General features: G+C 51.8%; 1 protein-coding gene across 6 annotated transcripts in view; it reads left to right on the plus strand.

The window, feature by feature from the left end:
• TET3 (tet methylcytosine dioxygenase 3) overlaps positions 1-12392 on the plus strand; it is a 92773-nt gene that overhangs the window by 47335 nt on the left and 33046 nt on the right. For all 6 annotated transcript variants that reach the window (XM_079791951.1, XM_079791949.1, XM_079791950.1 and 3 more), the window contains one exon: positions 306-2439. In XM_079791951.1, the coding sequence (XP_079648077.1) occupies positions 306-2439 (2134 nt within the window). The remainder of the gene's footprint in view (positions 1-305; positions 2440-12392) is intronic.

A 12392-nucleotide genomic window follows, 5' to 3' on the forward strand; every position in this document is an offset into this window, starting at 1 on the left:
GTCACAGGCCTTCCTGTGTGTCCTTATAAACGCTTAGTTTCAGGGGAGCCTTGTCAGTGTGATGGGTCTGAGCAGCATTCAGCATTCCGTGCCAGGAGCTGTTAAAGCTCTGCCTTCTCTTTTCGCGGGGGCAGCTAGCTGGGGAAGGAGACGCGGGGCGATGAGCCGGGGTTCAGGGTATATCAGGGGCAGAGAGTTTGCCAGAAAAGCAGGGTTTAGGTGTGCATCTGAGTGGCGGGAAGCAGAGTAAGCTGTTCCGATATTATGGCTCATCTTTTCCCTTTTCTTCTTCTCTCTCTCTCCAGACAGGCTCCGAGCTCAGCCCAGTTGATGGACCTGCTCCAGGTCAGATGGACTCAGGGCCAGTGTACCATGGGGACTCCGGGCAGCTAAGCGCCTCAGGGGCGCCGGTCAATGGTGCTAGAGAACCCGCGGGACCCAGCCTGCTGGGGGCTGGGGGTCCGTGGCGAGTAGACCAGAAGCCCGACTGGGACGCTACCCCAGGCCCAGCTCACACTGCTCGCCTGGAAGATGCTCACGACCTGGTGGCCTTTTCGGCGGTGGCCGAAGCCGTGTCCTCCTACGGGGCCCTTAGCACCCGGCTCTATGAAACCTTCAACCGTGAGATGAATCGCGAGGCCGGGGACAACAGCAGGGGGCCCCGGTCCGGGCCCGAGGGCTGCTCCGCGGGCAGCGAAGACCTCGACACGCTGCAGACGGCCCTGGCCCTCGCGCGGCACGGCATGAAACCACCCAACTGCAACTGCGATGGCCCGGAATGCCCCGACTACCTCGAGTGGCTGGAGGGGAAGATCAAGTCTGTGGTCGTGGAGGGAGGGGAGGACCGGCCCAGGCTCCCAGGGACTCTGCCCCCTAGTGAGGCCAGCCTCCCAGCACCCAGCTCCAGGCCTCTCCTCAGCTCTGAGGCCCCCCAGATACCTCCCCCAGAGGGCCTGCCCCTGTCCCAGAACGCCCTGAGCATCGCCAAGGAGAAGAACATCAGCCTGCAGACGGCCATCGCCATCGAAGCCCTCACCCAGCTCTCCTCCGCCCTCCCCCAGCCTTCTCACTCCGCCGCCCAGGCCTCTTGCCCCCTCCCGGAAGCCTTGTCCCCTCCTGCCGCCCCTTTCAGATCTCCCCAGTCCTACCTCCGGGCCCCCTCGTGGCCTGCGGTCCCCCCGGAAGAGCCCCCACCCTTTGTCCCCGAGAGCCCCGCCTTCCCCCCAGCAACTCCCAGAACAGAGTTTCCCGAAGCCTGGGGCACTGACACCCCACCAGCGACTCCCCGGAGCTCTTGGCCCATGCCGCGCCCGAGCCCGGACCCCATGGCTGAGCTGGAGCAGTTGTTGGGCAGTGCCAGTGATTATATCCAGTCAGTATTCAAACGGCCCGAGGCCCTGCCCACCAAGCCCAAAGTCAAGGTGGAGGCTCCCTCCTCCTCGCCAGCCCCCTCCCCCATTCTCCAAAGGGAGGCTCCCACACCGTCCCCAGAGCCGAGCGCCCACCAGAAGGCCCAGGCCGCCCTGCAGCAGCACCTCCACCATAAGCGCAGCCTCTTCCTGGACCAGGCCCAGAACGCCGCCTTCCCCGCTGCCTCGGAGCCTCCTGCTCCCGGCTGGTGGGCACCGTCCGGCTCGCCTGTCCCTCGGCCTCCGGACAGACCGCCCAAGGAGAAGAAGAAGAAGCCCCTGACACCAGCGGGCGGTCCCCCGGGAACGGAGAAGGCCACCCCCGGGAGTAAGCCCAGTGTCCGGAAGCCCATTCAGATCAAGAAGTCCAGGCCCCGGGAAGCGCAGCCTCTCTTCCCGCCTCTGCGGCAGATTGTCCTGGAAGGGCTGAGGCCCCCGGCCGCCACCGAGGATGCGCAGGCACCTCCACCTGCCCCCGCCCCTGCCTCCCAGGGCTCTGCTGTCCCCCTGCCCCCAGAACCTTCTCTTGCGCTATTTGCACCTAGTCCCTCCGGGGACAGCCTGCTGCCCCCTACTCAGGAAATGAGGTCCCCCAGCCCCATGGCAACCCTGCAGGCAGGCTCTGCTGGCCCTCTTCCCCCCACCGATGACAAGCTGGAAGAGCTCATCCGGCAATTTGAAGCTGAATTTGGGGATAGCTTTGGGCTTCCTGGCCCCCCGAATGTGCCCGTTCAGGACCCCGAGAACCAGCCAACATGTCTCCCAGCCCCCGAGAGCCCTTTGGCTATCCGCTCCCCCAAGCAAATCAAGATCGAGTCTTCAGGAGCTGTGACCGTGCTCTCAACCACCTGCTTCCATTCCGACGAGGGAGGCCAGGAGGCCACGCCCACCAAGGCCGAGAACCCACTCACACCCACCCTCAGTGGCTTCCTGGAGTCACCTCTTAAGTACCTGGACACACCGACCAAGAGTCTGCTGGACACACCTGCCAAGAGAGCCCAGGCCGAGTTCCCCACCTGCGACTGTGTCGGTAATTCCTCCTGGGTGTCGGTCGGGAGGGCAGAGGGTTGTGGCCCAGGCGTGGGCTCCGGGGGCTCCGTCTTTCATCAGCAAACACTTCCTGTGTGCCAGCCACCCCGCTGGGGTCTGGGGACACAGACATGAGCTCCCAGGCCAGTGGAAAAGACATCGGAGGAGGCTAATGCTGATGCTTTGTGGTTCGCGGCATGTCCGTGTCCGTAGAGGTAGGCACAGATGCTTTGTCACATGCAGATTGAGGTCAAGGCACCACGGAGGCCTTCCTGTGGGAGGTGGTGCTTGTTCTGGAGCCTGAGCTTGGTGCCTGTGAGGGGGTGGGGCTGATTTGGACGGTTCTTGCTCTGGGAGGAGCAAAGAGGGAAGGGCGTGTGTGGGGTAAACGAAAGGCGGCTCGAGAGGCCGGCAGGGGCCAGATCTTGCCGGGCCCAGTGAGCCACGGTTGGGCGTTGGACTTGACTGCAGAGGTCCTGGTGAGCTGCTGAGGGTTTTAAAGCAAGTAACGACCATCTGCTTCTACAAGACTCGGCCGGCCTGGGCTGGAGAGGAAGGATGGGTGCGGGGGCCTGTCAGGAAGGTGTCTTGAGCCAGGCAAGAAATCACACGAGTCCGGACTGAAAGAGTAAAATGGGTTGGAGGGCCTCTGAGGAGGAGGGAATGTGGGGATGAGGGCAACCCAGGCCTCCGCCTGGGTGGTGCTCACTGAGAACACAGGTTTGGAGGCGAGGCGATGAGTTCTGTTTGGATGAGCTGGGTTCGAAGGGGCTGAGACCCGGGAAGCTGGGCTAGGGGTTGGGGTGTCGTTAGCGTCCAGGTGGTGGCTGGAGCTGTGGTGTGTGTGAGAGCCCTGAGGGCTTGGTTTGTGTCTTGCCTTCCGGCGATAAAGCAGTCCGGGCCTGTGAGGACTGCTCCCGTGGACTCCCGCTGTCGGGGGAGGGGGCGCTGGGGTCACTGATGCACTGGCTCCAGGTCCGCTTTAGCCTCCAGTTTCTGGTATTTGTGGCGTGTTCCCTAGACGACAACGTGTGTCTCGCATGATGACCAAAAACCACGTTGATGCTGGTGAGGAGCCTGTTGAGTTCTTGTCAGTGAGGAGGAGCTGGGCTGTCCTGCCCGTCCAGCCTCCCCAGACTCCCGGGGTGCGGGGCAGAAGGATCAGTGACAAGGACTCACTTGGGGAGCAAGGGAGCGTGGGCCCAGGGCTTCTGTCTGGGAGTGAGCAGATGTGCAGGGCCCTGCCGGACGCCCACAGACAGGCCCCGGATTGTGGTTCCCACCGAGGGCTAAGCCTGGATCTGCCTAATGAGGATGTGACTTTGAGGGCCCCTTGTTCCCCAGCGTTTGGGAGAGGCTTGTTCTGACCACAGCACGTGGGCTCCCTTTGCCCTTGCCGTGTGTGGATGTACCTGTCCCCGCTGCGGGGGTCTAGGTGTTCCTCCCCCTCCAGGCTAGGAAGTATCCTGACCCAGCACGTAGACACAGTTGGTCCTTAATAGATATTTTAATTGTTGGATTCAACTGTATGGCCATTGTGTTTGACCAAACTAGCTTTTTAAAAAATATGAATTCTAATGCCATCCCTTCTTCGTGTATGAAATGAAAGCGATGAGAGTAGCCCCTTTCCAGGGCTGCTGTGAGGAGTAAATTAGTACGTGAAGCACTGAGGACCGAGTCTGGTGCGAGGCACGCACTCTGAAAGCGTTCGCTGTCGCCGAGCCTGTGGAATGCGATAAGGCAAGAAAAAGAAGTAAAAGCATACGTATTCTAAAGGAATTATGCACGATGCATCAGTCCGTATTGGTTATCTAGCTCTGTGCTAGCTGCTAATAGGAATACAAATCAAGAGAAATAGTTCACCGCTGAAGGACTTGTGGTTTGTTTGAAGAAACAGTGAAATATTCCGTTGCCTGCTCAGCAGGTGTCCGCCAGGGACCGGTGCTGTCCTGTGGCAGCGGCTGAACCGGGAGAGTCTTGGAAGCACCAGGCGGGGTATCGTTATGGAGGGTGGTGTTTTATTTAACAAATTCTCGTTCAGAGTTGGGTCTTGCAAAATGCAGTGAACACAGATGGGGAGAGACAAGAAGGGGGCCCCAGGCTGAGGCGTGCAGGAGCACAGTCTGAGGGCAGCAAGGAGCAAGCTATGGGATGTGAGACCAGTGGCACCCGGCGGACCTGACCCCTCAGCGTTCCCCTGCATCCCTGGGACCAGATGCCCCCACCCCACCCCCACCCCGCGGCAGGTTTGAAGCTAGTGAGCAAAAGTGTAGGCTGTCAGCACCAGAGAAACCCCGGCGTTGGCCACACTGACAGCTGCTGCCTTGGCCCATGAGAAGGACAGGGGCATTGGGAAGAGATAAAGGGGGCGGAGATTCGAACCGCCAGTCATTTATTGCTGCAGGCGTGTCTAATGCTACACAGAATTAGAACCAAGTCTACCAGCTGTGTTGTCAAATGTTAAATTATGGAAGAGTGTTCAGTGAAAACAGCAGGCCCAAATAGTATATACATGATCACCCCACCTAGGTTTAAAAAAAAAAATAGAGAATAGCAATAATAATGAAACCTTGCTGTGTACCAGTACCTAACAGTCACCATCTCATTCACTGCTCATAACATGTATTAGTGTATGAGGTGGGGATGGTTCGTACTGTAGTTCCATCTCAATGACGAGAGTAAGATTAGATGGGGTAATTTACCCAGGCCGGAAAGCTAGCACATGGCGGAAGTGAGATTTGAACCCAGGCAGTTGGCCTCTGACCCCGTGTCATACAGTGACTGAGGCGGTTTAGTTGAGAAATGAGTCCTAACTCAAACAGTGGCATGAGGAATGAAGAGGGCCAGAGAAGAAGGGACCCACTTGGAGGCGGTTTCTGGAGGTGCTGAGGCTCGGGTTAGGGAAAGCCATCCTGTTTTCCAGAAATGTCAGGACCCCCATGTCTGGACAGGGCCTTCCATCAGCCGGTATTGGCAGAATTGTCTCTGTGAACTCGGCCTGAGGACAAGGGTTAGGAATAAAGCTGCTCATGCTGGGAGTCATGTCAGGTGGGAACCATCTTCTGCTTCAGAAACTCACCCCTCAGCAGGGACAGATAGAAGGGTGCAGACTGCACGTCCGTGTAAGGAAGAATTCCCATTGATGTGACAGTGAAATTTAGAGGTGCCATTAAGTGCTCACAATAAGTGATTGATAAGTACTATAGAAACAACTTTATAAAAGCATAGAGAGCCCTAGCCGGTTTGGCTCAGTGGATAGAGTGTCGGCCTGCGGACTGAAGGGTTCTGGATTCAATTACGGTCAAGGGCACATGCCCGGGTTGCAGGCTCAATTTCCCAGTAAGGTGGGGGGGGGGGGAGAGGGGGCAGTCAGGAGGCAGCCAATCAATGATTCTCATCATTGATGTTTCTATCTCTCCCTCTCCCTTCCTCTCTGAAATCAATAAAAATATGTATTTTTTAAAAAACATAAAAAATAAAAGCATAAAGAGGTTTTATAGCATAGCAAAAGAAGCGTAGTGTTCAAGGTTTATGGTGATTTTTGCCAAATAAGCAGTTTTGGCCAATATGGGCATCACCAGGTAACCAAAAACCCAAACACCAAGAGCGTAGTTTTAGACTTGTATGAAGACCAGGGGTTTTGAAGGTATGGATGGGATTCATATGGACTTGTTCTCTGAATCTGGAAATACTAGAATTAAAGGCACTCTTTGAAGCTTTAAAGAAATAAAAATAAAAGTCGTGAAAGGACATGCCTTACCACAGAAGGTAGTATGATACGTTCAGGTTTGGGAAAACGTAGCACGTGTTGAAGACCTACAGTGAATGATTGCCTCTGAGGCACACTGGAGACCCTGCTGACCACCCCTTACCCATCCTATAGGCACCGTCAGAGCCAGGACAGTGAGCTGCAGAGAAGGTACCCACATGCTCAGCACGTGACTGCTGGCGAGGCCCTGGGTAGTTTGTCTGTTCTCAGAAATGGGGGAATTCACAAGGAGAGCCAGTTCAGGACAGGGGACGAGTCCAGAGGACATTGTAGTGGGAAAAGCATCCTTTGAGATCATCTGCTTATCATCTTGTAGATAAGGAAACAGGTCTGTGTAAACTTCTAAGTCTTGTCCTGATCTCTCTGAGGCACAGCCCACAGGCAGCTGTAAACAGATGAGGAGACAGAGATATTAGGGGCTGCCTGCATAGAAATGCTGTATTTTTATCCAGTTGGTCATCCTGCCCCCCAAAAAAGTAGCCAGAGACCAATATAAGAAAAATAATATCTCGTTGGTCTGGAATGTGGAGAAGGTTTGGCTGAGGGGGGGATCTTGTCCTGCAAAGATGGCGGACGGCAGAATCCACTGGGTCACTTGGGTATGGACCACAGTTCTGAATGGGGGACACAGAGACTCATCTGTTTACAACCATGTAAAATCTACTTCCTGTAGTTTCTGTGAGAATGTAACCCTCCCCCCTTGCGTTCAGTTTGAGTTAAAAAAAAAAAGGAACTTCATCGTTTAAAAAAAATTTAAGGACAATAGGCTATTTGGACACCAGTATAAAGGTGGGGAATCTGACTCTGGGTAGGAGGGTATCAGAAAGAACTTCCTGGAGGAGGTGATGTCTAATCTGAGTTTAAAAGGGTACGTAGAAGTGTAAAAGATTAAGAGGGAGAAGGTAGAGTGTTGCAGGCAAAGGGACATGAAGATATGGAGATGAGAAAACATGGGGAAATGCAAGTCGTTCTGGCGTGACCGGTGTGTTAGATGAAAGACTGGGAGTGGCAGGAGTTTCAGGGGAAGTAGGGATGGTACCAAAGGCAGAGAAACCAGTTTGCAAGCTCAGGCGAAGTTCAGGCAAGAAATAATATGTGCCTGCACTGAGAAGGGCATCGAGGAGGAGGGGGAGGAGGAGGGGGGTGGTAAGAGAAGGAATAAGAAAAAGAACGAAGTGGTTTGGTGGCCAGTTGGATTTGGGAGGAAGGAGGAAGAAGCAGTCACAGGTGACTTCTGAGGTTCTAGGTTGGCTGACTGGGTGGGATGGTGGTGCCGTTCACCGAGATTTGAAATACGGGGAGGGGAGCGAGTTTGGACATGCAGCCGTTGAGATGTCTGGAGGTGTGTACCTGGTTGGATCTGTGAATTGGTGGTTCTTCAGCAAACGGATGGTAGTTGAAGTTTCCATTAGGGACATTTCACCAGGTTGAAGATGTAGATGGGGAAGAGACCTGGGAATGCAGGATACTGACATTTCGGGGAGAGAAGGAAATGGGGTGGTGTGGAAGAGATGTGGAAAGAAATTGAGGAGAGGAGAGGTTAAAGGACCAACAGATACATGGGGAGGTTGAGAGGGCTAACAGCACCAGTATTGGAGAAGCGTTAAGATTTAATGCTGGATTCTTCTTTGTCTTACATTATTTATTCTATGTGCACTAGTCTTTGAAATTAAATCCCAGGTTCCTTAAAAATAGGGACTGCCCTGGCCCAGTGGCTCAGTTGGTTAGAGCGTCGTGCCGTACACCAACAGGTTGTGGGCTCGATTTCCCGTCAGGGCACATACCTAGGTTGTGGATTCCATCCCTGGTTGGGGTGCGTACGGGAAGGCAACCCATTGATGTTTCTCTCTCTCTCTCGCTCTCTCTCTCTCTCTTCCTCTTCCTCTTCCTCTCTTTTCAGAAAACTATGAAAACATATCCATGGGTGAGAATTAAAATTTAAAAAATAGGAACTGAATATTGTATTTCTAAAGCATCTAGACTGGTGCTGAGCATAGGGATAAGTTCTCCACATATTATTTTTTGGTTAACCGGTCAACTTTATTCTCCCTCCCTATTTAAACTCTACAAAGACATCAGATCAGTTTAGGCATGATCCCCTTACCTTTAATCTTTGTCATCAGAGAATGTGCCCATTGTTATAAAGGTATTTCCGTCTACTACCTGCAGACCTCGTGTGCTACCCAGGAACTTACAGGCAGCTGACCTGAGATTTTAGAGATCTGAATTTTAAAAAGAAGTTCATCCGGCACCCCTGATCCAGGGTAGGGCCCCACCATCTGCCTGCCCTCCGTGTAGATTTGTGACTGCCGGGAGGTGTGGAAGTAGAACCTCATTGGTTACATAAGCTTAAGCTGTTTGGCTTGAAGGCCACTAACATTCCATCAGGAACCTGAGGCATTCTATAGGATGGCTTGGACAAAGAAAACCTTTGTGTGATCTCGACACCTGAGTGTTGTACGTCAGCTATCGACTGCCCCTCTGTATCGGTGTCATAAAGAGAAGAAATGCCTCAGTCAGTGTCTGTACCTGGCACGAGGGCCCCACTGGGAACGTGTGGGTGCCCTAGTCTCTGTGCAGAGGGAGGGGACGGTGGGAAGTTTGTTTAGACATTAAGGGTCCCCTTTTCTGTTAGGCAGGAAGGAGTAGTCGTTCCTCCTATTCAGTATCTCTTGCTGATAGAGAAAAGGATACATCGCATTCTCTCCCAGCCGCGTACAGACAACGGAGCGTATTTTCCACTTGAACGAGTATAAAGTTAAGTGCACAGGGCAAAGTGCGCATGACCAGTTGGTCAAAGATTGGATTTTTCTTTCCCGAGCCCTACCCCAGAGCTTTCTACTCTGTGTTTTAGAAAAAGCTTCACTCCTGCCCTTACTGCTCAAAGTGAGACGTGAAACAGATTTTTCGTGGAGATGGGTTGATCTGTTTTCTTGCTCTGTCACTTTACCTCCATGGAGAAGGAAGAAATATTATACCGGGGACTAAAAGGAAAAAGGGTGACTTCACAGCAAGATAGCAGAATGTCTCTGCCCTGAAACTGGGTGGGGGGAAAAAACAAAACAAAAGAAAAGTAGAGGAGAAATTTCATCAACTGAAATTTAGAAATAGCCCCAATGGTAAAACACGAATTTCAAGGGCTGTCTGCCCGTATAAGGTCCATCTGAACGAAAATAAAGGATGACATGGGCTGTACAACTCCCAGGATTGAGAAGCACAATAGTGGAGGCTCCAAGGGGCCCCCAGCTCCGAGAGATGGGCCGGAGACCACCCATCTAGACTCCATGCTCTTTGGAAAGTCGGGGTTGCAGAAGGCCCCCTTTTTCTCTTTGCTCAGCTTCTGAGGGGATACGGGGTGGGTAGGGACGGTTGGCTGGAGAGATGGGAAACCATGCCCTAGGAGCTATTGTAACCAAGGGCCAGCATCACCAGACAGAGGCCACTGTGCAGAGAGAAACACTCGCCGAACCACCCACCCAAAGTCCTGCAGACCCTGGGGCTTTGTTTTAACTTGGTGTCTTATCAGAATGGCCAGCTCACCCCCAGGAAATAAGCCAGAATCCTCGCATCCGGACAGGGTACAACCCAACCCTCAGCTCACACATTTAGAGGTGTTGCCCCAACAAACCGGGCGTAGAGATGAAATCTCCCAGCTTCGACTGCCCACAGCCAGTCCAATCCCCCCTCCCCACTCAGGCTGCTGAACTTTTGAACTAACCATGGAAACCTCTGCAACCTCTAATTCTCTCTCTAGCTTCATTTCTGAGAAGAATTTGATCAGTGTCCAGGTAGAGAGAGAGAAGTAAGGAGATTCTATTCATTCTATTTTTTGGCAAATGAGTCTAAACCAGTGGCTTTCAATTGGGGGCTGTTTTACCCCCCCCCCCATTCCTCCCCCTCCCTCCCCCACAGTGTCTGAGAACATTTTTCGTTGTCCCAGCTGGCGTGGTACTACTGGCATCTAGTGGGTAGAGGCCAGGGATGCGGCTAAACCTTCAGCAATGCACAGCACAGCCCCTGCAATAAGGAATCACCCAGTCCAAAATGTCAGTAGTGCCAAGCAGGAGCATTCCCGGAGACAAATTTCCTCCACGGAAAGATTCATTAACAAGCAGACACACAGAATCCAACACGCAACCCAGTCACATTCTGAGGGGAAAGTAGAGGGATTTAATATAACATTCGTGAGAAAATCAGAAAATTCAAGAAGAGTTCCAGCAACTTGTTTTTACCTTCAAGGAAGTGGAATAAAGTGTTCACAGTGAAACCAGACGTGAAAGATGGAGGGTGAGAATAACGTTACAGGGAATCGCAAGAGGAACTGATTAAATTCCAGGGGGAGCATGCCACCGCACAGAGCACTCGCAGCTGGATTAGAGGCTGCGAAAAGCAGTCAGTCAGAGAAAAAGCAAATCGGCGAGGAGGAGAGACAGGCTTGAAAGGTCACTCCTAACCAGGGAGAGAAAACAGAAACGGGCGTCACTGGGTGGAGATGAGGGAGGGAGGCAGCAGGGATGCCACGCACAGACTCGGGCTGTGGGGATGTGGGGATCCTTCATTGGCCCCCAGCGAAGAGCATGGAACGAACTGAAAAATGGCAAGAGTGAAAGGTAGAATTAAAAACTTTTCTAACATGAAAGAAAATGAAGAAAGATCGACAAGTAATGATGCCGATGAAGTTACTGAATTTCAAGAATGAAGAAGCGCCCACCAATACATTAACCAAAAAGTTAAGTTTAAGTTTGTCACACATACTTGGTTTTTCAAACTTTTTTTAATTTCTTTATTGGTTAAGGTGTTACATATGTGTCCTTATCGCCCCATTGCCCCCCCCCCCACCTCCCCACCCACACCCCCCTGTTGTCTGTGTCCATTGGTTAGGCTTATATGCATGCGTACAAGTCCTTTGGTTGAACTCTCCCCCTTACCCCCACCCTCCCCTACCTTCCCTCTGAGGTTTGATGGTCTGATCGATGCTTCTCTGTCCCTGGATCTGTTTTTGTTCATCAGTTTATGTTGTTCGTTTATGGAATATAATCAAACTTTTTTTTTTTTACTTAAAAAATACTTTTTTAAAAAAACATTCTTGCCCTAACCGGTTTGGCTCAGTGGATAGAGCGTTGGCCTGCAGACTGAAGGGTCCCAGGTTCGATTCTGGTCAAGGGCATGTACCTTGGTTGCGGGCACATCCCCAGTGGGAGGTGTGCAGGAGGCAGCTGATCGATGTTTCTCTCTCATCGATGTTTCTAACTCTCTATCCCTCTCCCTTCCTCTCTGTAAAAAATCAATAAAATATATTTAAAAAATAAATAAATAAAAAACATTCTTTTCATTGACATACCCATCTAGGACAGTATGTAAATCGTAAGTGAACAGCTCACTATGGTTTTACAAAAGGCACGTACTTGTGTAACCACATCCAGATCGAGAAACAACTTCACCAACCCCTCCAGGTTCCCGCAGGCCCCACCCAGTCACAGCGCCGGACCCCTGCAAGCAAACTGTGGCCTGCGGACCAAACCTGGCCCATGTCTGTGAGCTAAAAACCATTTAGGTTTTAAAAATCAAAAGAAAAATATCTCAAGATTCATGAAAATTATATGAAGTCCAAATTCCAGTGTCCATAAGTTTTAATGAAACGTAGCCATGCTCACTTGTTTACGTAGCATCTGTGGCTGCTTTTGCACCACATCAGCCAAGAGGAGGAGTAGCCACCTCTTGGGGTCTGCATGCTCTGCAAAGCCTTAAATGGTTGCCCTTCACATAGAAAGTTTGCTGACCCCTGTCCTAAGGTGACTATTATTGTAACTTTTAATATTGATCAGTTTGCCTGTCCTTGAATTTCATATGTATGGAATCATACATATTTTTTTATATTCTGGCTTCTTTTTGTTCAATGTTGTGTTTGTGAGATTCAAGTGTGTGTGTGCATGTGTATGTGTGTGTACGTGTGTGTGTGTGTGTGTGTGTGTGTGTAGTTCGTTCCTGCTCATTGCTGTGTAGTATTCCATTTTATTAACTTATCTATTAGATGATTTACAGTCCTTTGGATTGTTTCCAATTTGGGGTTATTATGAATTGTGCTGCTATAAGAGGTTCTTATATATGTCTCTTGGTACGTGTGTGTGTGTGTGTGTGTGTGTGTGTGTGTGTGTGTGTGTAAAATAAAAGCCTAAGCGACCGTT

The sequence above is a fragment of the Cnephaeus nilssonii genome, assembly GCF_951640355.1.
Source record: "Cnephaeus nilssonii genome assembly, chromosome: 15".
NCBI lineage: Eukaryota > Metazoa > Chordata > Mammalia > Chiroptera > Vespertilionidae > Cnephaeus > Cnephaeus nilssonii.